Genomic DNA, 27,137 nt, shown 5'->3' with positions numbered 1-27,137 from the left:
AACACATCTTAACAATTGAACAGTTTTAGAGCATCACTCTTGCATCCCACTCCCCCACTTGTTTGCTCAGTGTGAGAATTGAGCTCTAGCTTGTCCTGCCAGGACTTTAAACCTGGGCTTGAATGGAGTCAGGGCCATCCTCATGCACATGTGGAGGTGCTCATTGGTGAGCCTCGAACGATATTTATTTTGATGATATTCATCGTGGAGAAAGCTGCCTCGCAGTTGTAGGTGGAGCCAAACATGGTCAAGATGTATATGGCAACTTTCCTCAGACCTGGAAAAGCTGTCTCAGGGACCGTTTGGAGCCAGAAAGTGGAAGGGTCAGTTCTTAGAAACTGCTCTTTCAGGGACACATCTGCTTGGAGATCAACCAGTTGCATCTGGAGAGGCCCAGGATTTACCCATTTAAAGTGCTGTGTGACTTCCTTTGAGAACCCCTGACATCAGTGATGATAAATGGGTTCTGAATGAACATGGTGAGCTGCTGTCCAAAGCTGAAGCTGTCAAAACGGTTGCTGAAGTTTACGATCAGCTTATCAATGAAGTCAACAAATGAAGACGCATCTCTCTGTCCCTGAACCTGTACCTGCACTGCTGGGAAGTGTGCACAGTCTCGCTCCACGTCTTCCTTGAACAACTCAAGTTTCTTTTGAAAGGAGCGGACAGCGGTCATCAGTTCACAAATTGAATTGTCCTTGCCTTGTCGCCTCAAATTCAGTTCATACAGATGTGCAGTGACATCAACCAAAAGGCCACATTATCCATCTGTTTATCATTTCCTAAAAAGAGAAAACTGTGTTGCTTTCTGATGTGTTAGCTCTGCCAAAAGATGCTACTTCCTCCTGATGGACCAAAAGCGCGAAGACCCTCCCTTTGCTGAGCCATCTCACATTATTGTGCAGCAAAGATCATCAGCATTGGCATCAACTTCTCTGTGGAATTCCCTCAGCATGCGATGCTGGGTGGAAGAGGATGCCCTGAGAAAATTGATCATTTTCATCATTGTATTCATCACTTCAGCATGCTCATCTGACAGGGAGGCACAGAGGACAGATTGATGAATGATGCAATGGTAAGCTATGAGCTCTGGATTGTCCTCTTTCAGTCTTGCTACAGCTCCTTTCTCTCTCCCTATCATAGCAGGGGCTCCATCTGTGGCTATTGAAACCACTTGTGTTGGTTCTATTCCTCTCTTCGTTAACATCTCCTTAATGGCCAGGTAGATATCTTCTCTTCTTGTACTGGTCTGAAGGGGAGTGACACCTAACAGGTCTTCACAGAATGCTTTCTGGTCTGTGTTGAAAAACCTGACGTACACTAACAGCTGAGCATTGTCACAGATGTCAGTGGACTCATCCACAGCTAAGGCTACTACATGGTGCCTTATGTATGGCTTCATTTAGCTGGGTTAGCACATCCTGAGTTAATATTTCACTTTTCTTTGTGGCAGATGATGCTGACATGGGTATTTGCTTTATCTTATCACAAAGCTCTTGTTTTGGCTTTCCGTCAAGTAATGTTTCAGCGACGACACTCATGCATTCTTTGACAAGCCCTCCATCAGTAAATGGCTTTTTGTGTTGCCCCAAAATCCAAGCAACTCTGAAGGAACACTCATGAGCACGTTGTTGGGCAGTGAACGTGTGGCTCAGGATCCTGGTGGACTGTTCATATTGGGCTGTGAGACCACTTATTTTCTGTGATCTCACTTCGGATTTGAGTGGGTATGTTTGTTCAAAACCTTTATGTTTTGTCTCATAATGGCGTTTCACATTGCCACTTTTAATAAGTGCCACGGTTTCTGAACATATAAGACACACTGGTTTTGTGCTCCCTGTGGGAAGTATGAACAGAAATGAGTCTGTCCATTCCGGATTAAATGCTCTATTTTCGCTGTCAATTTTAATTTTTTTGGAGAGCGACATTTGTTCCTTATGTTTCTCTCCCTTTCTCTGTCTCACTCGCCTTTTTCTAAACTTTCTCCGGCGCAGTCGTCCGTTTCTCTCCCTTTGTTTTCTACATGTATCGCTTTCTTTTTCTTTCTACCGTCTTTTCAAGTGTAACCTGCCTCTACTTTCTCATCTGTCTGCGTAGGGCCGTCTGTTGAGACGTAATGTTTACCGCCGAGAATGCATAGATTTGATTGGCTGAGTGGTATCACGTGGGATGGCTTAACTCGCATGCAATTGGTCTGTGCGTTTCCGCATCCGCTAAACCACTACCGTAAAGACTGCAAAAGCTGCGCCGCGCCGCCGGGTAAAAAAATTAAAACACCCCGTCAGGTTTTAAATCATAACCTTCTGTTTTGGCTGGCGGTCCGGGTCCGGATGGGACGGCCTCTGGGTCCGGACCCGGACCGCGGTCCGCCAGTTAGTGACCTGTGTTCTAGTCGCTGCCATGAATGTAATATGTAGTCCTCCCCATTGTGTTCAGAGACTAAATGAAGGTGTCTCTGACATGTAGATAACACAACCAAAGATCAGGGAGAGCAACATTTGTGGAAAACCAGTGATTCTTCACAGATATATTCATACTTTGAGACATGTTTTGCTGTATGATATGTTGTCCACCAGAGTTTAAGCCTCAATGTAAGAAACAATAACAAGTTAAACTCAACAACAACACGTGATGAGAGGAAACCCAAATGGAAAGCAGCATCAGGTGACATGTCTCTGGTTCAGGTCTAACCTGTGTGTGTGCGTGTGTGTGTGTGTGTGTGTGTGTGTGTGTGTGTGTGTGTGTGTGTGTGTGTGTGTGTGTGTGTGTGTGTGTGTGTGTGTGTGTGTGTGTGTGTGTGTGTGTGTGTGTCGGCCTGTATTTTCTGTTTCGTTTACAAGTTACAACCTGCACGCTTCTTCTACCTAGTTTTAAGTGACGCACGCGCTCAGCTTAAATTCCCATTGGCTCAGACGGAGGTGAGGGCAGCGCTCCTCCTCCTCTCTCCTCCTCCTCCTCTCCTCCCCTCAGTACAGTCCCGGTCCCGGAGCTCCGCGCACCGCGTCCCTGCTCCTCGTGATAAAGAAGAGTCCGGATGGCGCCGTGGACTCTGAGCCTCCTGGTGCTGAGCCTTCAGGGCGCGGCGGCAGGTGAGTGACCCTTTGATGTTCCCGTGAGAAGCAGAGGCATCGCGAGAGTCAAGGAGAGAGACCCCTTCCTGGGGAAAGACTCAAACACGACGTGACAAACTTAGGACCAAAGTTATGAAGGGAGTAAATGCCGAGGTGCCGGTGAAGGAGCCGCTGTCTCCTCGAGGGAGCTAGTGAGGAAGGACGCGAAGTGCGTCGTTCCTCTCCGAAAACATGACGTCACTACATGCCTCTCTGTCGGTATTCAACTTCACGCTGCGCTTCATTCAGTACTAAGACTGTTGTTTATTAAAGTATGACTATTATATGATATATCAATACATATATATTTATTAGGGCTGTCAATAGATACAAAAAAAGTGACTCATAAATTGCATATTTTGAAATTCATTATTCGCGATTTAAAGTTTTTTCTTCTTCTTCTTTTTAAAGACCAAACTTCACACAGAGCTGTGTTTTCAAAGAGGCTCCTACCTATAAAGTGCCAGCGAAGTATTTAATATCGTGGATGATAAATTGTTTCTTCAGTGAAACATCCAGATTAGTAAAACAAGGTGCATTAGAGACCCCATTGGTCCTGTCATCTTTAACACTGAACAACAGCAGAACCAGTGGCCTTGGTAAACTGACTGACATTTAAATATGTCACGTTAACTCTGGAGGCTGGGCTGATTTTTTCGATTTTGCATATGACACATACCCCCACGTGTTATACATCAAACATTCCAGAACAATCTCAGCTCTCTATATAATGAGGCACATTATCCTCGCGCCTTCTCTGACTGACAGGTTGCTAATGAAAAATATTTTTAAATTAATTAAAATATTTTAGTGCATTAATCGCGGCCAAATTAATCGCATAGATTAACGCGTTCACGCTGACAGCCCTAATATTTATACATATCATATCTAAATATATGTATTGATATATATATATAAATTAAATATATATAATTTATTATTTAGATATATAAATACATATATATAATATATATATATTATATATGAATATATATATATAGTATATATATATATTATTTATATATAAATATCTTTATATATAATATTTAAGTATGCCAATATTATACATATATATCATTTATTTATATATGCATTAAATATTATTTATATATGTATTTATTAGGGCTGTGAAACGATTACAATTTTTAATCGGGTTAATCACAGGTTTTTGTGGATTAATCATGATTAATCACATATTACCGATATTCTCGGTATATTTTGTGAGAACATAGAGATTTATGACAAAAGACGGATATATACATTTATACATTCTTCTATACAATGGTGCTGCAACTCAGCAGTTATTTAGCAGTTTTCTTCCATATGGAACATTAATACATCTTCATCCTAAACAGAATGTTTAACCCTCCTGTTACCTTTCGGGTCAATTTGACCCCATTCAATGTTTAATGTCGGTGTTCTTTGGGGTCAATTTGACCCCAGGCTGTTTTTCACTGTGTCAAACATATAAGAAATATCAACTTTTTATTTATTTAAAGGGCTATTTAGGTAGTCAACAAACAAACATAAAGTACCTCACACTTCAACTTGGGAAGCAATATTAATTCTAATAATTTACATTAGGTTTTAATTGCTGGGGTCAAATTGACCCCGAGGGTAAAATATGTTAGTAAATGTAAAGGTAACAGGAGGTTAAACAGAACATGTTTCTCTTGTTTGTCAACCATTAACTCCACCATGATACAATCTAAAGGCCTCTAGTCTTCCTCTAGCAGCTGCTGAGGCAAACTGACTGTGTGGGTTTTCTTCATGAACTGGGCCGTGATGAAAGGGACGGGGACACCGCTGCAGCTGAAACCTCACCGGCCCGGACAGGTGGACAGATTGACAAGTGACTTGTTTTGCTCGATCCCGCGGCGCTCGGAGCTCTGTGGCGAGACGCGGAGATCGATAAGTGTTAACGCAACGCGAAGAGACAGAAATGACATGCTGCTGTGGAGATACGATCAACAACAGACGTTTAGTTTAATAAAAGAACAAAGACGTGCTCTAGAGAACATGTCAGGGGGCCAATCTCTTTAATGTCATGCGATCTACCGACACTACGCCGCGATCGACTGGCAGGTCGCGATCGACGTGTTGAGACCCTGATCTACAGGAAGTAAAAGTCGTAACAAGGTTTCCGTAGGTGAACCTGCGGAAGGATCATTACCGATGAACAGACCGTCTGCATGAGAGCGGACAGAGTTCAGATTGAAGTGGTGGATTGGAAGCTCATTTTGCAAGTGACTTTTTTTTCGTCCCGACGACCAACAACAGACGGATTGGAAGCTCATTCTGCGCATGCGTTAAATGCGTTAAATGAAAAAAAACTAGTTAAACCTGTAATTTAATTAACTGAGTTAACGCGTTATTTTTCACAGCACTAGTATTTATATATACTTATAAATAATATAATATACATATATATAATATATATATATTTATATACTTTTTTATTTTTCATTCACGTATATATTATACATGCATCCATACTGGCTGAGCTCTTCATAAACAGTCTTCATGACACAGTTTGTCCTCCAGAGGGCAGCAGTTCACTTTAAACTGTGAATTGTTCCACTTTCGTTTCTCTCTAAGTCCCAAAAAATAACAACAAACGAATCTGCATCAAGTGTGTTTGTGTTGTGAGTTCATTCAGAAACTGATATATTTATGAATAATATTCATCACTGATAGATGTCACAGAGTCGTCAGAGGTACGAAAAGAATACATTTATTTATGTTTGTTGAGAGGACGTCTTGTCATTTCACGCCTTGACTACTGCAACTCCCTCCTGGCTGGTCGACCCGCTAAGGCCATCCGACCTCTGCAGCTCGACTGGTCTTCAGCCTCCCGAAGTTCACCCACACCACTCCGCTCCTCCGCTCTCTCCATGGTTACCGGTGGCTGCCCGCATCCGCTTCAAAACACTGGTCCTGGCGTACATCCGGGATATGGTCACACCACACCCGCACGTCGCTCCGCTCGGCAACAGCCAATCGTCTTGTGACTACTGCACCTCGAGCTAACCACTCTACATCCAGACTGTTTGCTGTCCTGGCTCCTCAGTGGTGGAACGAGCTCCCCACTGACATCAGGACAGCAGGAAGTCTCTACATCTTCCGCCTGAGACTGAAAACACACCTTTTCCGACTATATCTGGATTAAAACACAGATTAGCACTTCAGTGGCACTTAAATAGCTCTTATTGTGGTACTTTAGTAGTTCGACTATGTTGAGGAAATGTTACTTCCTGTATTCTTGTTGTTCTTAGTTTATACTCTAGGTTGAAATGCACTTATTGTAAGTCGCTTTGGATAAAAGCGTCTGCTAAATGACATGTAATGTAATGTCTTGGAAAACAACTTTGTTCATAGATTTCTACAAGTGGGAAAACGATGGCATTATTATCATTATTATTATTATTATTATTACTATTATTATCATTATTATTTCTTTTTTGCACTTTACTCTCTGCTGCTGTAATACTATTAATAATTATTATTATTATCTTATCTTTCTGTTGCAGTGATTCACTCTCTGAAGTACTTCCACACTGCGTCCTCTGGAGTCCCAAACTTCCCAGAGTTTGTGTCTGTTGGTCTGGTTGATGAACAGCTGATGCTTCACTATGACAGCAACACCAGGAGAGCAGAACCCAAACAGGCCTGGATGAGCAGAGTCACAGAGGAGGATCCTCAGTACTGGAAGAGGAACACTGATATCTTCAGGTTCAGCCAGCAGGTCTTCAAAAACAACATTGAAATAGCAAAGAAACGCTTCAATGAAACTGGAGGTTTGTTTATGTTTCACACATTTTGATTTTATTGTCATCCTGTTTTACACACACACACACACAATCACACACACACGGACACACACACACAATCACACACACACGGACACACACACTAACCCTGAGACGACGGCATGCTGCTGTACTCCACTGACAGTGTTTCTGTCCATCCCATAATAACCATAATATCTCTTTATCTCCACCGGCGGACAGGACCACATGTCCATGTGTCACTTAGACCACACACGGCCATCCCATAATAGTACAAAGATATTTATACACAACTACAGATGGTAAACATGTTCTCTTTCTCTCTCTCTCTCTCTCTGTCTCTCTCTCTCTCTCTCTCTCTCTCTTTCTCTCTCTCTCTCTCTCTCTCTCTCTCTCTCTCTCTCTCTCTCTCTCTCTCTCTCTCTCTCTCAGGTGTCCACATGGTACAGGTGATGTACGGCTGTGAATGGGATGATGAGACTGGTGAGGTCAAAGGTTATCATCAGCATGGTTTTGATGGAGAGGACTTCCTGTCTTATGACCTGGAGACAGAGTCATGGATCGCTCCCAGACAACAGGCCGTCATCACCAAACTCAAGTGGGAGCAGAACAAAGCTCTGATGGAACACAAAAAGCACTACCTCACTCAGGTGTGTCCTGATTGGCTGAAGAAGTATGTGACCTATGGGAGGAGCTCTCTGATGAGAACAGGTAGAGTCACATGACCTCGCCTCGTGGACACGACGCTCATCAACCTTCTCTTGTTCCTGACCAACAGTCACGTGTCTCCTCCCTCTGCCTCCTTCTCTCCTTCACCACATGTCCTCCCTCACTTCCTCCCCCACACTCATCCCACTCGGTCCCTCCATTCAAGTTTCAAGTTTCAAGTTTTTATTGTCACATCCCCTTTTATACAAGTATAATCGGTTTGTGAAATTCTTATGTGCAAAACACCCGACAGCAGTAGCAGACTAAAAAAAGAATAAGAATGGGAATAAACTATACAATATCCCCACAAAAAAGAAGAAAGTATTAACAATATATATATATAAAACAATGTAATAGAATATACATCCTGACAATATATATATATAAAACAATGTAATAAAATATACACTTTTTTTGAGACAATATATATATATATATGTGTATACATACAATGTATATATACAATATATATATATAAAAACAATGTAATAAAATATACACCATGGCCATAGATATTCACAGAATATGTTCTGGTGTGTAGTGTTAATGAGGGTCTCAGTCCTTGTTCAGCAGCCTGATAGCCTGACTGAAGAAGCTGTCCCTCAGTCTGTTTGTGCGGCACTTGATACTGCGGTATCGCCTGCCTGACGGTAGAAGGGTGAACAGTTTGTGGCCGGGGTGGTTATTGTTTTTCATCATCCGTTTGGCCCTGGCCACGCACCGCTTGGTGTATATGTCCAGGATGGAGGGAAGCTCACCTCCAACGATGTACTGTGCCGACCGACTCATCTCTCTCTCTCTCCCTCTCTCTCGCTCTCTCTTTCTCTCTCCCTCTCTGTCTCTGTGTCTCTCACTTTCTCTCTCCAGTGTTAAGTTAAATATATTTTGCACTTTCAAACCTTTTTCATGATAATATTGAATATTATTTTACTATTTAAGATGCCACCGTCGAGTCAAGACAAATCAGCACACATTTTCTGAAAGAAGTTCAAAGTTTTGCCACAAAAAATACTGTAAAAAACTATTTAAATCACTGAAAAGTGATAAAACTTCTGTTAAGCACAATGTTCCAGACACAAAATATCCATTTTGAAAATATTTTGAATTACCTCTTCAGAAGCCTTACTTGTCACTGACCCATATATATATATATATATATATATATATATATATATACAGGACTGTCTCAGAAAATTAGAATATTGTGATGAAGTTCTTTATTTTCTGTAATGCAATTAAAAAAAATGTCATGCATTCTGGATTCATTACAAATCAACTGAAATATTGCAAGCCTTTTATTCTGATTTATTGCTGATTATGGCTTAACTCAAATATCCTATCTCTAAATATTAGAATATCATGAAAAAGTATACTAGTAGGGTATTAAACAAATCACTTGAATTGTCTAATTAACTCGAAACACCTGCAAGGGTTTCCTGAGCCTTGACAAACACTCAGCTGTTATAATTTTTTTTTTTACTTGGTCTGAGGAAATATTAAAATTTCATGAGATAGGATTTTAGAGTTTTCTTAAGCTGTAAGCCATAATCAGCAATATTAAAAGAATAAAAGGCTTGCAATATTTCAGTTGATTTGTAATGAATCCAGAATGCATGACATTTTTGTTTTTTTAATTGCATTACAGAAAATAAAGAACTTTATCACAATATTCTAATTTTCTGAGACAGTCCTGTATATATATACCTCTATTACCACACAGCAGATGATGATGATGGAGAACCTCTCACCTGTCTCTCCTCCCTCTCCAGCGCTTCCCTCGGTGTCTCTCCTCCAGAAGACTCCCTCCTCTCCAGTCCGCTGCCACGCGACCGGCTTCTACCCGCGCTCAGCCGCACTGTTCTGGAGCAAAGATGGAAAGGAGCTGCACGAGGACGTGGACCACGGAGAGATCCTCCCCAACCACGACGGATCCTTCCAGATGAGCGTCGACCTGAAACTCTCAGCAGTCCCAGCTGAAGACTGGAGGAGGTACCAGTGTGTGTTTCAGCTGTCTGGTGTGGAGGAGCCCATCGTCATCCCGCTGGAAGAAGCTGGGATCAGGACCAACGCAGGTGAGACCAGGAGGGATGAAGGTGGGCACCTTGAGACCATGAAGTTCATTCAACGTGTGCTGACAGCCAGAAAGGAGTTTCAATTTGATTGTCCGAAGTTCTCATTGTGTCAAAAAACTAAATGAACAACAGACAAGACAGAGGAGGCCGACCAGCGTGGACACAGTCTACAGGCCGGCTTCACCGCTTCAGGGTGTGACTGTTTGTTTTCTGCTCAACAGAGAAGCCTTCTGGCATGACCACCATCATCATCATCAGCCTCGCCGTACTGGCTGTTCTTGCTCTCGCTGTGGGAGGAGTCATGGCTTACAAAAAGAGGAAAGGTGAGAGACCCAAACAGAGACGTTAGTATTTATATCAACAGACTCACTCAGGATGAGAGGCATCAAGCCCCCGGCTGACTGCCGTCGTGTTGGAGTTTCCCGGGAACCAGAGGGTCGCCTCCCTGCGCCACGGGTCGGGAGTCAGGCTCTGACTGTTTGAGCTTATGCACGAACCGCAGTTCAGAGTATCCGGCCTTCTTGGAGTCGGTGGTCCTGGAGAGGGACCGCCTGCCGACTCCAGAGTTCTCCTGGGAGACTTCAACGCTCAGGTGGGCAACGACAGAGAAACCTGGCGGGGTGGTTGGGAGGAACGGCTTCTGATCTGAACCGAGCGGTGTTCTGTTACTGGACTGCTGTGCTAGCCACGGTTTGTCCATAAGGAACACCATGTTCCACCACAAGGGGGCTCATAAGTGGACCTGGTACCAGAACAACTGAGGCCAGAGATCAATGATCAACTTTGTAAAGTATCATCTGATCTGTGGCGGTGTGCCTTGGACACTCGGGTGAAGTGAGGAACAGAGCGGTCAACTGATCACCACCTGGTGGTAAGTTGGATCAGATGGAGGGAGAGCCGGCTAGGAAAACCTGGTAAGCCCAAACATGTCGTGCGGGGGAAGTGGGAATGTCTTGCGGAGGATCCTGTCCAGGAGCTCTTCAATTCCGAGCTCCGGAAGAACTTCTCAGACACCACAAGGGAGGTTGGACATGGAACCCGAATGGAACATGTTCAAAGCCTCTCTTGTGGACACGGCCTCTAGGAGTTGTGGTCAGAAGGTCATCGGTGCCCGAGAACCTGGTGGTGGACACCAGGGGATGGGAAGCAGTCAAGCTGGAGAAGGAGCCCATCAGGGCCTGGTTGGCTCAGGGTCCTCCTGAAGCAGCTGACAGGTACTGGCAGGACAGAAGAGTTCGGGAAGGCCATGGATACGGACTTGCAGTTGGCTTCAACGAGGTTCTGGCAAACTCTCTGACGGCTCTTGTAGGGAAAGTAGCGCCTACCCCAAGCTCCCTCAGCGGGTGGTGGTCCCATTTTCTAAATGAGTCTACTCAGTCTCCGGGATAGCTCTAGATCTGAGGCCTTGGTGCTTTGCCGGACATCGGTGGATTGCTCCCCCCAGGTGGGGACGGAATGCCTACCGCAGGTATATCGTGGTCTTGTTCGCAGGTCAGACCAGTCTGTCTACATTCCGACCCTCACCAGGAACTCTGGGTCATGACCCAAAGAACGAGGTCTTGGATACAAGAGGCCTAGAGGAGTTTCCTCCTCAGCCTTAGACATAGGGTAAGGAGTTCCTTCCTCAGGAGGGAACTTGGAGATGAGGTGCTACTCCTTTGTGTCACAAGGAGTCAGCTGAGGTGGTTTGGGTATTTAATCAGGATGCCTCTTGGGCGCCTCCCATTGGATATTTTTAGGGCACAACCCTAATAGGAGGAGACCCCGAAGAAGACCAGAGGAGGGATTATATCTGGAGGGGGTCTGCTGCCCCTGCGACCCGATCTCTGCTTGGCGGAGGACAATGAATGGATAGATGGAATATTTTATAAACATGTCTGTTTTGTGCTGTTTATTCTTTCCAAAAGTGACACATGAGAAATAAAAAACTCTTTTAATCTCCAAGAGGAGTCAGAGTGAGCGTTTTGCTTTAGGCTCACAGAGTGACCGGCTTCCTGTGAGGAAGGCTGGAAGCCACGGGGGCAGGACTCAAAGGCCGACTCGAGACGAGGGAGTCGGGTTCAGAATAGAAGTCTTTACTTTGGGCTGGGTTCGGCACAATAATCAGAGAGGCAGCCAGAGGCATCCGGATCCACAGGCAGAGAGTCTCGGGTGGACAGAAACAGGGCACAGCACAGGAAGGCACACGGGGGTAAAACTGGCACTGAACAAGGAGTAGACACGGACTAAATACACAGGGGAACAATGAGGGCGGGGCTTAGAATCACACAGGAGGGCGACACACAGGGAGGGAGGAGTCTGAAACGAGAGACCAGGCGAGGGACAGAAAACACAACAGAAACAGAGAGACAACAAAAACTACCCAGAAGGTCTGGAGGCTACACGCCCCTGTTGGAGCTGCTTTTGCATCCCACAGGGAGGATGGCGTGATGATGTCAGAGAGAAGTGAAGGAAGAGAAGAGTCATCAGAGGGAAAGACGAGAAGAGGGGATCCCATCCACTGACATGTCCTCTTTGCTTTTCTTATTTCAGCCAAATGCCCTCCGACTTCTGACAACAGCTCCGAGCTCTCTGAGAAGCTGAACCCTGAGACTCAGGGATGACCTCGGCGACCTGCACACGGCGAGTTGCTTCTGGGATGGTTTCTGTGGTTTGAGGAGCTTCTGTGATGGTTTCTGTGGTTTGAGGAGCTTCTGTGATGGTTTCTGTGGTTTGAGTTGCTTCTGGGATGGTTTCTGTGGTTTGAGTTGCTTCTGTGATGGTTTCTGTGGTTTGAGGAGCTTCTGTGATGGTTTCTGTGGTTTGAGGAGCTTCTGTGATGGTTTCTGTGGTTTGAGGAGCTTCTGTGATGGTTTCTGTGGTTTGAGTTGCTTCTGTGATGGTTTCTGTGGTTTGAGTTGCTTCTGTGATGGTTTCTGTGGTTTGAGTTGCTTCTGTGATGGTTTCTGTGGTTTGAGGAGCTTCTGTGATGGTTTCTGTGGTTTGAGGAGCTTCTGTGATGGTTTCTGTGGTTTGAGTTGCTTCTGTGATGGTTTCTGTGGTTTGAGGAGCTTCTGTGATGGTTTCTGTGGTTTGAGGAGCTTCTGTGATGGTTTCTGTGGTTTGAGGAGCTTCTGCAATTGGTTTGACTCTATTTTGGATATTTGAGGTCAACATGATGCTGTAAATATGTGGTTTTGTTTTTTATTTACACATTTATGATGAATAATTTAGTTTTATATTGTATGTATTTCATCTTGTCAGGTTCATGGATCAATCTTGCTCCGGATCAAGAAGTGATGTCACCACATTCTCCTCCATGAACTGTGAATTCTTCGATTATTCATCATTCGCATCGTAGATCGATTGAATCGGGAGTTGGGAATCTAGTTTATTATTGATTATTGATTTTGATACAAAGAAAACACGTTTCAGAAACTACGAGCGAAAACAACGGTGACGTTAAATTATTGGGATCGTTTAGTTTGAATTAAGAACAATGTAATTTCCTCTGATGAAATGTTTGTTTAAACACAACGACGATGATTCTTGTTGGAGATCTTCAGAACACTGGAAGCATCTCTCCACACATAAGTGAGTTCATCTCAAACAAATCCACCATCGATGCACTTTAATACTTCTGCTGTTGGGGTTTCCGCTAAAATCAACACACACACACACACACACACATACACATACACATACACACAAACACACACACACACACACACAGTTTGCTTGTATATTTCCTTTTTCTAGCGCCAGGACAAAGTAAATAATAATTTATGTTTCAGTGTTCACTTGTCACTGTATTAATCAATCAGTTTTTTTGTTACGTAACATCTTTATAAATCTTCTTGAATATTTATGTCCTGCTAGCGTTTTGGGACAGAGGAGCGTTTCCTCTCTCGGTGTAAAAGGAGCTTCTCTCTCGTGTCGCTCCACTTCTTTCCTTTTGTACTTTAGTTTTGCTTTTCAATAAATGACCCAACACTCCAAATGTCCGTGTGTCTTTCTGTTACATGAAGAGTGTTGCTGTGTTTTACTGCCCTTTGTCCTGTAAACTTTGTCTATTCACTTTATTGATTCCCGAGGATCATAATGACAGAGCAACACATGTTGTGATTCTAGTCGCTGCCATGAATGTAATATGTAGTCCTCCCCATTGTGTTCAGAGACTAAATGAAGGTGTCTCTGACATGTAGATAACACAACCAAAGAACAGGGAGAGCAACATTTGTGGAAAACCAGTGATTCTTCACAGATATATTCATACTTTTAGACAGGCCCGGGGTGGGTAATCGGGAGAATCGGGAGAGTTCCCGGTGGGCCGCTTCACTTCTGGGCCGGTCGAGAATTTTATTTGTTGACATTTGTCACGTTAGTCCATCTTCTCTTAAAGTGGGCAAAACACGTTCCGCATTCTGACACCGCAGCCTCTGCATGGGTTGTACCATGCGAGGAAGTTCACCCCTCCAAAATATTAGTTGGTTCAGTCCATTATGGAACCAACCAACTCATTTTGGGAGAGGTGCACTTCCACGCATGGTAGGCAAGCCGGTGTACCATGCGAGGAAGTTCACCCCTCCAAAATAGAGTTGGTTCGGTCCTTAGCCGTCTTTTCCAAAAAGTTTTCTCAGCTCCTGATAGCTGGGCCGGTCCGACCGCAACGATACGCGTCAGGGAGGATGGACGGGAGGAAGAGGGCAGGAGGGGCTGAAAAAGCCAGGTTGAAAAAAAGAAAGGCATTGGAGGAGGATGCTGCCAAATGTGCCAAGCTTCCAGATTTATTTTCAAGAGGACAAACACAAGTGGCAACTGGTCAAGAGAGACAAAGGCCTAATGATTAGCAACATAACTATTCGGCTAACGTTGTAGCCTTGATTAATATCATTGTAGCGTTGTCAACCTATTCCCAAGCAAAATATTAAATTGAATTCAAATATTAGCCTTTTTATACCACCCAAAATATGGTGATCCATAGACTTTGCAAATATTATGCAAATATTGATATATACTATTGATATTGATATTGAAGTATGCAGTAATATCACTCTTAATTTTTCTTTGTAGCTTCGGAGCAGCAGATAAGAGTCTCCTGCTGAAAATGATGAGCCCGACATTTGCAATGAGAAGGCCATGACGACAGGGACAGGTAGAGAGGATAACAGAGGACACTATATGAATTAAAGTTATATATTCTAAGAAAGAGCAGTATATGACAGTACTTGATGAACCAATATGCATTGTTTGCTCAGAAGTGGGCGTAGTAAAGGAGTAAATCACCATTATATAATACTCATGCAGAAAAATGATAATGACAATGACCATGACCATGACAATGACCATGATAATGACCATGACAATGACCATGATAATGACCATGACAATGACCATGACAATGACCATGACAATGACAATGAACATGACAATGACCATGACAATGACCATGACAATGACCATGACAATGACCATGACAATGACCATGACAATGACCATGACAATGACAATGACCATGACAATGACCATGATAATGACCATGACAATGACCATGACAATGATCATGACCATGACAATGACCATGACCATGACAATGACCATGATAATGACCATGATAATGACCATGACCATGACAATGACCAGGACGGCCCCCGTGAGGTCTCACTCCAACAAATCTGGCCGACTGCCTCATCTGAGTCTGACACCCCTGCTATGCCCTTCTGCCTTTTTTAATGTTGTGCATATTTTTTGTTAACTTCTCATCTTAAGTGGATTATTATTGTTGTATTTAACCGTTACATTATTTGTTGGACCATGGTATTAATAAAAGAACTACAGGATAGTAAGAGCTGAACTGTTGCTTCATTTATCCAATTTCCACGATACCATGAAAAAAGTGGGCTGGTCTTGAGCCTGAAATTCCCGGGCTGAAAAGTGGCCCCACTCCGGCCCTGCTTTGAGACATGTTTTGCTGTATGATATGTTGTCCACCAGAGTTTAAGCCTCAATGTAAGAAACAATAACAAGTTAAACTCAACAACCTTTCCTGAAGGCCTCATCAACAACACGTGATGAGGGGAAACCCAAATGGAAAGCAGCATCAGGTGACATGTCTCTGGTTCAGGTCTAACCTGTGTGTGTGTGTGTGTGTGGGTGTGTGTGTGTGTGTGTGTGTGTGTGTGTGTGTGTGTGTGTGTGTGTGTGTGTGTGTGTGTGTCGGTGTATGTTTGTGTGTGATGTTACAACCTGCACGCTTCTTCTACTTGGTTTTAAGTGACGCACGCGTTCAGCTTACATTCCCATTGGCTCAGACGGAGGTGAGGGCAGCGCTCCTCCTCCTCTCCTCTGCTCCTCCTCCTCGGTCCGTGTACGTTTTGTTAGTTTGTTTTTTCGTTTCATTCCAAATACGGAATACGGAAATCACGTGGTTTTGTTTTCCGTTTGAAAACCGAAAACGGAAAAACGGAATACCACCTCCGTATTTCGTTTCTGCTGTCTGAAACCAAAAACGACAGAACGGAAATGCTTAAAATGAAGTCAAAATAAAAGCCAGTGATACATATTCGTATTAACCTTAGAAGAATATTAATGAATCAATATAAAGAATAAATAATTAAACGGGGATATTTTAACGATGCAAACACATAGCAGGGTAACGTTAGAAGAATATTAATTAGTCAATATAAAGAATAAAGAATTAAACCTGGATATGTTAGCGACAGTGGTGACGACGGGAAGTTTAATATTCATGTAGCCTACACAGCAAGAATCACCTTCTCACTTAATCGTTGCATTGTTTGATGCAACACAGTTCCTAATATAGATTAATCAAAGTAATGTTTCTGTGCAGAGACTATATTTCCACCGCAGAGTAAACGGTTCACCTTTATACCGCTAGATGGCAGTATACCTGTTATTGATACATATGTATTTAATGCCGTTTATTTCCTCTGATATTTATGTTCATGGTTAATTTCCAGCATAGTTGTATACATCATGTATTTACTTGTTTTATTTGGGTCATTTTGTAACTAAACATTCCCACATGGAAGAGTGAGGATATGATGACCACGAGGCAATACATATTGACAATTGAAAAATAAAGAGACAGTTGAGTTTTTCTTATTAAGCAGCGTTCAGTTAGCACCCAGTCACAGCACCACCTGTGCTTCACCTGTAACCTTCATTACTACATCATCATTACATCAACGGTTAATGGGGACACGTTTTTTGTTTTGTTTTTCGTTTTATGTTTATATGCATGTGTGTGTATGTATAGTGTGTGTGTTTATATGTATATATGTATATATGTGTATATGTATGTATATGTATACGTATGTATGTGTGTATATATATATAACTTGAAATAAGTTTTTTCGAGAAATCATAGGTTAGGCACTTATAAGCTCGTTAGCTTCAGCCTCGACTCTTCGGTCAGCCACTTTCTTCTTTTGTTGAATTATGATTGTTGTATATTTTGCTGATCGAAATAAACTAAATCATCATAAACATGTAACCTGTTCTGTTGTTACTCTGCTGTCAGTGTCTCTACTCCTCTGACTACATCACATCATCATCATGTAGTCCTTTGGTCTCCAGAAGAATGGAGCTCTGTGTTGTGTGAACATGTTTTGAGGAGCTGACTCCATGAGTTATTGTATCAGAGTGAAACATGGAGAGCACAGCTCCTCACATCTCTAACATGTCTCACATAGTTTATAGTAGTGATTGTTCGGTGTTGTTGCCTGTATTTAGCCGTATGGCTATATCTCTGCATGTACATTTAGATAAGCCATATTCAGCTCAGAGCTTTCTTTAGCTTAGAGCAACAAGTCATGATCTTGTTTAGCTAATAGCAACAGGTTTAGCTCAGAGCAACAGGTCATGGCCTTGTTTAGCTAATAGCAACAGGTTTAGCTCAGAGTAGGCCTAACAGGTCGTGGCCTTCTTTAGCTCAGAGCAGTAGCTCACATGTACTTATATCTGATCCAATGACATCTGCACACTTCTAGATTAGTAAAGAAAGACAATCTTTGGTATTTTCTAATTCTTTATGTCAAGCACAAGTTAACTACTCCCCTAAAAGAGGAAGCCTTCAGAATTAGTGGTAGCATTGCATTTGGATTACATTCCTGTATTTGAATTGTATTGCTGGATCTCAATTCCTCTGATTCTTCCATCTGCAGTCAATCTGCTCGCATGATTTACATCATCAAAGTGTTGCCTTCCAAGAGCTGTTCCAAATGAAAAGTGAATGTCAGATGTATGAACTGTCCTGACTGAGCTTCACTGAAGCTTTATACCTGCTACAGGCTCAGGTCAAAATGGTGTTTAGTATTATGTGATTTATAGGTTGGCTCAGATTGTTTATCATTGATGTTTGTTCCTGCTGTTTGATTGTAGTGCTCAGACATCAGCTGTGTTCTTAGTGAAGCAATAGGTATCAGATTGGCATCCAAACTGAGGGTGTCAGGGTCCTTAAACTGCCCTTCATAAACAAGCGAGGTTCCCAACCACATCGGGGTCCTCCTCCAGTGGGAAATCTTCACACTGGGTCCAAATCTGTGATACCCGGCTGTCAGGGAGACCGACTTATGAGCCTGAAACAAGTGATACGATGGTGGCTAATGTATGAAGTTATCATGGCTTCACCGCCCTAAACCGGCTGCAACCGTCTTGTGTGTGTATATTTTGGGGTGTACGTTTGTTACCTAGGTCAGAGGTCGCTGAACAAGCCATCTTCCAGTGCCTTACTCACACTGGCAGGGGGTCAACACACCGTGTCACTATCAATAGTTGGTGTTACAGGTCCAGACTTTCCCATTACAGATTAAAAATGAAATTCGTGCCAGACTTTAAAGACAGAAGTGTTTATTCAAAAAGAACATATTTCTCCCTTTAAACCCCCAACATTTGAAGAAAAGAAAAAAACATCCCGTCAGTTGAACCAATTAATTAAAAAGCACAGACAATAACAACTTAGACACACAAAAAAACATCAGCGTTGACAACTTCTCCTTGAGATGTCGATGAGGCCTTTGAGTCCATCTTTGAACGGTTGTGGCAGATTATTCACTGCATTGTCCAGCAGTCCACTTGTATCAGGGCACTGCAGAGCAAATCCCCTCACTGCAGCTTCCTGGTCCTGTAAACTTGGAAACGGGTTGGTGCCAAAGTCTGACACTCTGTCAGTGAGCCCACTTCCTGGTCGTACCAGTCTGCAGCCACAGATGCATTTGGCAAAAGGTCTGTCGACAGCTTATTTGGGCATCCATCTCTGGCCAAGTAATTTGGTATCCCCCTCCCTGTAATAATAATTCAATGTGGCTGTCACAACCATGCCATGTATTGCAACATGCTCCTTCTAGTATTTGATTAAACATGTTTAAGAAACATTCAATAGTAAAACATTTTGAAAATAATTATTCACATTAAAAAAGGCTTGAAAGACCAACCCGAAGACATACCAGGAATCCTGTGTGCATTCCATGCTTGCACAGTTCGGTTAACACCGATCTGGGCCAACTGGCATGTCAAAGATGACACACAGAACCGAGTCATCTGGTCCTCCATGTCCAGCTCCTCCTGATCCACCAGTTCGACCAATGCAGCTTTCAATGGGTAGTTAACTCGGTTGTTAATTTCTGGCCAGATTCTCTCGATTCTGTGATTCTGTCATTGCAAAATAGAGACATTTTCAGATTCTTGATAAACAAATATTTTCCCCGCCCCCCCAGACTAACTTACTTTCACACATTTCAATATCTTCAGTTAACCATTCTGAATAATTAATGAAAGTGTGAAATAGTTATTTAATTACATGTTGATTAACTTTATAATCAGCAAAACCATTGTATGTCGATCACCTTTGTCGATGGTGTTTGGAGATATGGTGGCCTTTCAGTGTTGTGGCGGTGGCTGGCCAACTTCTCCTGTATGAAAAGAGTGAGGTAGAACAGTTTTCGGACCGTGTTACAATAACTATATAACTACTAAATACAATAGCTATTATGGAGTCCCCCCCCCCCCCCTCTTTGTAAATGTGGGACAGTCTTTCTTACCATCTGTTTGTATGAACCATCTATATCCTGCCTGTGTGCCCAGCCATCACCCCACGAGAACCACACTTTACAAATGTTTCTCATTTTCCCCCTAAATACACCTTTATTGGACATGGGACACTAAGGTAAGGCTTTCTTTCATGTCTCCTAGTAAATATGGTGCTGTAGTACTCCTAATAGACTGGGTGACTGAGAGTGACACACCCTGTTCAGGGCTCTCAAGTTTTGAAGACAGGCAAGTGACATTTCTGCAGATCCATACGACTGCACCAAGAGGATGACTATGTGCTGGCCCTTGGTCATCTTTTATAACATAATGTATGCATATCAACACTATAAATGAACATAACTAAAGTTTACTTTCAATACAAATCCTTTATGACTCATTTGGCTTGATTTTTAGTGGGTATCATTATGACCCTGAACACAGGTGTCTCATCTCTATTTATCTACATCACCCCATGAAATTTTTCTACTAAATGGTAATAAAATGTAGGAGAATATACATGTTCTAGTAAACTAATGCAATTTAATTTAGATTTAGATTTTTCAATGTACCTAAAAATTGTTTGAACATGTATTTTCATTAAATCTATGGAGGGTGAATAACTCAATTCCACTAAAACTGATTGGATTGTTAGTAATGGTGTTGGTGATGAGGTACAAACTATAGTTATTAGATTTTTTGTTTCTGACCACTTTTGGGTCAAACTGACCCGGAGCAGCATGACGGTTGTATGTAAGAAACGAACATAACAGGAGGGTTAAAGTATGACATACTAACCTTACACACACTTATAGTTTCGTTGTATGCATTTTTTCGCGCAAATAAATTAACTGCACCCTACCTGTGTTATTGCATTGGAGACTGCAGCTTCAAGTTGTTGGTCCGTCACTCGCTGTCTTTTTAACCCGTGGTCTTAACAAAACTTCAGAATATTGGCCACGGACGCTCCTCTACGCAAGCCACATTCAAATATCAAGTGGTTTTTTATGTCCACATCACTCCAGCCACTATGCATCATTTGTTGTACAATATCTAAGTAAGGTAACAGGCTGGAGTCCATCTTGCGTGCTTCAGTGGAAAAGGGTGTATATAGCAGTAGCAAACCTAAACACGTCTACTGCGGGAGATAAACACAGAATAAACTCAGTTACCCAAAATGCAACCCTTTGTAGTGTCAACTACATTTAACCCTCCTGTTATGTTGCACCATTTGTTTCTTTGTAAATGTGGGACAGTCTTTCTTGCTCCCTCCAACCATATGTTTCAAAACACACACACACACCCCGACACACACACACACACACACACACACACACACACACACACACACACACACACACACACACACACACACACACACACACACACACACACACACACACACACACACACACACACACACACACACACACACACATTAAGTGAGAAGGTGATTCTTGCTGTGTACATGAATATTAAACTTCCCGTCGTCACCACTGTCGCTAACATATCCAGGTTTAATTCTTTATTCTTTATATTGACTAATTAATATTCTTCTAACGTTACCCTGCTATGTGTTTGCATCGTTAAAATATCCGTTTAATTATTTATTCTTTATATTGATTCATTAATATTCTTCTAAGGTTAATACGAATATGTATCACTGGATTTTATTTTGACTTCATTTTAAGCACTTCCGTTCTATCGTTTTTGGTTTCAGACGGCAGAAACGAAATACGGAGGTGGGATTCCGTTTTTCCGTTTTTGGTTTTCAAACGGAAAACGAAAAAACCACGTGATTTCCGTATTCCGTATTTGGAATGAAACGAAAAAACGAAATAACATTACGTACACGGACCCTCCTCCTCCCCTCTGCTCCTCCCCTCCTCTCCTCCCCTCAGTACAGTCCCGGGTCCGTGTACGTAATGTTATTTCGTTTTTTCGTTTCATTCCAAATACGGAATACGGAAATCACGTGGTTTTTTCGTTTTCCGTTTGAAAACCAAAAACGGAAAAACGGAATACCACCTCCGTATTTCGTTTCTGCTGTCTGAAACCAAAAACGACAGAACGGAAGTGCTTAAAATGAAGTCAAAATAAAAGCCAGTGATACATATTCGTATTATGAATCAATATAAAGAATAAATAATTAAACGGGGATATTTTAACGATGCAAACACATAGCAGGGTAACGTTAGAAGTCTATTAATTAGTCAATATAAAGAATAAAGAATTAAACCTGATATGTTAGCCACAGTGGTGACGACGGAAGTTTAATATTCATGTAGCCTACACAGCAAGAATCACCTTCTCTTAATCGTTGCATTGTTTGATGCAACACAGTTCCTAATATAGATTAATCAAAGTAATGTTTCTGTGCAGAGACTATATTTCCACCGCAGAGTAAACGGTTCACCTTTATACCGCTAGATGGCAGTATACCTGTTATTGATACATATGTATTTAATGCCGTTTATTTCTCTGATATTTATGTTCATGGTTAATTTCCAGCATAGTTGTATACATCATGTATTTACTTGTTTTATTTGGGTCATTTTGGAACTAAACATTCCTACATGGAAGAGTGAGGATATGATGACCACGAGGCAATACATATAGACAATTGAAAAATAAAGAGACAGTTGAGTTTTTCTTATTAAGCAGCGTTCAGTTAGCACCCAGTCACAGCACTACCTGTGCTTCACCTGTAACCTTCATTACTACATCATCATTACATCAACGGTTAATGGGGACAAGTTTTTTGTTTTGTTTTTCGTTTTATGTTTATATGCATTTGTGTGTATGTATAGTGTGTGTGTTTATATGTATATATGTGTGTGTATATGTATGTATACGTATGTATGTGTGTATATATATATATGATTCTTTGAAATAAGTTTTTTCGAGAAATCATAGGTTAGGGCACTTATAAGCTCGTTAGCTTCAGCCTCGAACCTTCGGTCAGCCACTTTCTTCTTTGTTGAATTATGATTGTTGTATATTTTGCTGATCGAAATAAACTAAATCATCATAAATATGTAACCTGTTCTGTTGTTACTCTGCTGTCAGTGTCTCTACTCCTCTGACTACATCACATCATCATCATGTAGTACTTTGGTCTCCAGAAGGATGGAGCTCTGTGTTGTGTGAACATGTTTTGAGGAGTTGACTCCATGAGTTATTGTATCAGAGTGAAACATGGAGAGCTCCTCACATCTCTAACATGTCTCACATAGTTTATAGTAGTGATTGTTCGGTGTTGTTGCCTGTGTTTAGCCGTATGGCTATATCTCTGCATGTACATTTAGAAGATAAGCCATATTCAGCTCAGAGCTTTCTCTTAGAGCAACAAGTCATGATCTTGTTTAGCTAATAGCAACAGGTTTAGCTCAGAGTAGGCCTAACAGGTCGTGGCCTCTTTAGCTCAGAGCAGTAGCTCACAGCTCAGGCTAGGCTTATATCTGATCCAATGACATCTGCACACTTCTAGATTAGTAAAGAAAGACAATCTTTGGTATTTTCTAATTCTTTATGTCACACAAGTTAACTACTCCCCTAAAAGGAAGCCTTCAGAATTAGTGGTAGCATTGCATTAGGATTACATTCCTGTATTTGAATTGTATTGCTGGATCTCAATTCCTCTGATTCTTCCATCTGCAGTTAATCTGCTCGCATGATTTACATCATCAAAGTTTTGCCTTCCAAGAGCTGATCCAAATGAAAAGTGAATGTCAGATGTATGAACCGTCCTGACTGAGCTTCACTGAAGCTTTATACCTGCTACAAGCTCAGGTCAAAATGGTGTTTAGTATTATGTGATTTATAGGTTGGCTCAGATTGTTTATCATTGATGTTTGTTCCTGCTGTTTGATTGTAGTGCTCAGACATCAGCTGTGTTCTTAGTGAAGCAATAGGTGTCAGATTGGCATCCAAATTGAGGGTGTCAGGGTCCTTAAGCTGCCCTTCATAAACAAGCGAGGTTCCCAACCACATAGGTGTCCTCCTCCAGTGGGAAATCTTCACACTGGGTCCAAATCTGTGATACCCGGCTGTCAGGGAGACCGACTTATGAGCCTGAAACAAGTGATACAATGGTGGCTAATGTATGAAGTTATCATGGCTTCACCGCCCTAAACCGGCTGCAACCGTCTTGTGTGTGTATATTTTGGGGTGTAAGTTTGTTACCTAGGTCAGAGGTCACTGAACAAGCTATCTTCCAGTGCCTTACTCACACTGGCAGGGGGTCAACACACCGTGTCACTATCAATAGTTGGTGTTACAGGTCCAGACTTTCCCATTACAGATTAAAAATGAAATTGTGCCAGACTTTAAAGACATAAGTGTTTATTCAAAAGAACATATTTCTCCCTTTAAACCCCCAACATTTGAAGAAAAGAAAAAAACATCCCGTCAGTTGAACCAATAAATTAAAAAGCACAGACAATAACAAACATCAGCGTTGACAACTTCTCCTTGAGATGTCGATGAGGCCTTTGAGTCCATCTTTGAACGGTTGTGGCAGATTATTCACTGCATTGTCCAGCAGTACACTTGTATCAGGGCACTGCAGAACAAATCCCCTCACTGCAGCTTCCTGGTCCTGTAAACTTGGAAATGGGTTGGTGCCAAAGTCTGACACTCGTGTCAGTGAGCCCACTTCCTGGTCGTACCAGTCTGCAGCCACAGATGCATTTGGCAAAAGGTCTGTCGACAGCTTCTTTGGGCATTCATCTCTGGCCAAGTAATTTGGTATCCCCCCCCCTGTAATAATAATTCAATGTGGCTGTCACAACCATGCCATGTATTGCAACATGCTCCTTCTAGTATTTGATTAAACGTGTTTAAGAAACATTCAATAGTAAAACATTTTGAAAATAATTATTCACATTAAAAAAGGCTTGAAAGACCAACCTGAAGACATACCAGGAATCCTGTGTGCATTCCATGCTTGCACAGTTCGGTTAACACCGATCTGGGCCAACTGGCATGTCAAAGATGACACACAGAACCGAGTCATCTGGTCCTCCATGTCCAGCTCCTCCTGATCCACCAGTTGGACCAATGCAGCTTTCAACGGGTAGTTAACCCGGTTGTTGATTTCTGGCCAGATTCTCTCGATTCTGTGATTCTGTCATTGCAAAGTAGACATTTTCAGATTCTTGATAAACAAATATTTTCCCGCCCCAGACTAACTTACTTTCACACATTTCAATATCTTCAGTTAACCATTCTGAATAATTAATGAAAGTGTGAAATAGTTATTTAATTACATGTTGATTAACTTTATAATCAGCAAAACCATTGTATGTTGATCACCTTTGTCGATGGTGTTTGGAGATATGGTGGCCTTTCAGTGTTGTGGCGGTGGCTGGCCAACTTCTCCTGCATGAAAAGAGTGAGGTAGAACTCCTTTCCATGATCCACTCTGACCTGGTCCCACATCCCATATTCCATTACTGCACTCCTGCAAGAAAACATAACATTGGCAGACAGCAGTATGGAGGGTAAGGCTAATGGTGTCAGATACATTTACAAAATGTGTAGTAGGCCTTGTGTTATCAGATACTGATGAGGTGAGATGAGTTTTAACTTGCTGCTTAAAAAGGGTTTCTGTAGTTTTCAATAAGTTTAATTTAAGTCCTCTTTTAGACCAATATGAATGCAATTTAATACGTTGATTCAAATCCAAACTAAAAAAATATATTATGAAGGTTTTCACATGACTAATCCCACTTAAATTGAGCATTTTCTTTTAACCCTTGTGTTTCCTTCGGGTCATTTTGACCGAATCAATATTACACCCTCCCCGCTTATGGGTCATTTTGACCGATTCAATGTTTCACCCTCCTGTTACCTTTATATTTACTAACATATTTTACCCTTTGGGTTCAATTTGACGCAACAATTAAAACCTCCAGAAAATTATTAGAATTAATATTGTTTTCCAAGTTTAAGTGTGAGGCGCTTTATGTTTGTTTGTTGACTACCGAAAGAACACCGACATTAAACATTGAATCGGGTCAAATTAATCCAAGGCGGGGAGGGTGTATTGATTCGTCAAAAATGACCAAGGCAACACAAGGGTTAATACATTAACAAGCCATATTGAATTTAAATCCACTTTCGAAAATGTGCCTCTTCCTAATCAAGTACATTTTCAGAGCTGACAAAATGGTATTCAAGAAATTGTAAGATATTTAATTTAAATGCATTTTTTGTTTTAAGGACCCACAGACACCCTGTTAAAACACCTCATAAATGGGGATGATTTGAGGTTGTTCTTTACAGGCATAGTAGCTTGTCCAACAATTTTGCTGGAGAAGCCATCTATTGCCAGCACATGAGTCACGCCAAACATGACAATCTTCTCATTTTGGTCCATGTGGATTTTGTGACCATAGGCTGCATGGTAAGGAAGAGGTTGAGGTTCCTTGCTCCTTAAACACAGACAAAAAGAACATCATGACCTTATTGAATAGCACAACATATTCTAATTTGAGAAAAAAAACTAACCTGGCATCGTGCCTTATGGTAAGGTGGGTGAATGTTGCGCAAAACAGCTCCAACACGACCCTCTGATGCGAAGACACCTGCAGCTGCAAGACTCCCAGTCATCATTTTCCTGCCATAGGTAGGACCACCCTGAAGATAAAGAAAGGAATACATGTTGCATTGTAATGTTAAGCCATGAAATGTCAACTTCAACTCCAATTAAATTACTATTAATTGTTAAGTGTTTTGAATTATAGATGATTATGAAAACTAGTTGCAGTTTAAACATGTTTTACCTACATTTTCATAGTTGTAAGAGACCAATTTAATTAGCAGTAGGCTACATTATTTAGTTGGATTCAGATGTTGACCTTTAATCAGATCTGTGTCTAACTTTAATGTTAAAAGATGTCGTTATCATTTGTTATTGTAATAAATACAAGCAAGTTACAGAATGACGTCACATGGATCACACTTTACGGCAGGTATTTGCGGCTGGAGCTGCGTGGAGCTGCACAGTTTTCGGACCGTGTTACAATAACTATATAACTACTAAATACAATAGCTATTATGGAGTCCCCCTCTTTGTAAATGTGGGACAGTCTTTCTTACCATCTGTTTGTATGAACCATCTATATCCTGCCTGTGTGCCCGGCCATCACCCCACGAGAACCACACTTTACAAATGTTTCTCATTTCCCCCCTAAATACACCTTTATTGGACATGGGACACTAAGGTAAGGCTTTCTTCATGTCTCCTAATAAATATGGTGCTCTAGTACTTCTAATAGACTGGGTGACTGAGAGTGACACACACCCTGTTCAGGGCTCTCAAGTTTTGAAGACAGGCAAGAGTGACATTTCCATCAGCACCCATCAGCATAATTTATGCATATCAACACTATAAATGAACATAACTAAATTTTACTTTCAATACAAAT

At 41.8% G+C, this 27,137-nt stretch overlaps 1 protein-coding gene and 1 long non-coding RNA gene across 2 annotated transcripts; one reads left to right on the top strand and one right to left on the bottom strand.

Annotated features, from left to right (window-relative positions):
* The first annotated feature begins 2,966 nt into the window (after positions 1-2,966).
* LOC130190030 (H-2 class I histocompatibility antigen, Q9 alpha chain-like) lies at positions 2,967-13,657 on the top strand. Its single transcript, XM_056409191.1, has 7 exons — positions 2,967-3,089; positions 6,641-6,907; positions 7,331-7,609; positions 9,376-9,678; positions 9,900-10,001; positions 12,211-12,300; positions 12,922-13,657. The coding sequence occupies exons 1-6, from the start codon at positions 3,035-3,037 to the stop codon at positions 12,279-12,281; spliced, it is 1,077 nt and encodes a 358-aa protein (XP_056265166.1). The 5' UTR covers positions 2,967-3,034; the 3' UTR covers positions 12,282-12,300; positions 12,922-13,657.
* Positions 13,658-18,517: 4,860 nt separating this feature from the next.
* Positions 18,518-20,585, bottom strand: LOC130191785 (uncharacterized). The gene is made up of 4 exons (XR_008831249.1): positions 20,567-20,585; positions 19,524-19,589; positions 19,125-19,329; positions 18,518-18,962 (listed from the first exon to the last, which is right to left on the bottom strand). It is a non-coding gene; the product is annotated as an uncharacterized LOC130191785 (long non-coding RNA).
* Between the last annotated feature and the right edge of the window lie 6,552 nt (positions 20,586-27,137).

The sequence above is a fragment of the Pseudoliparis swirei genome, chromosome 1, assembly GCF_029220125.1.
Source record: "Pseudoliparis swirei isolate HS2019 ecotype Mariana Trench chromosome 1, NWPU_hadal_v1, whole genome shotgun sequence".
Classification (NCBI taxonomy): domain Eukaryota; kingdom Metazoa; phylum Chordata; class Actinopteri; order Perciformes; family Liparidae; genus Pseudoliparis; species Pseudoliparis swirei.
This window is presented reverse-complemented; position numbering and strand designations above follow the sequence as displayed.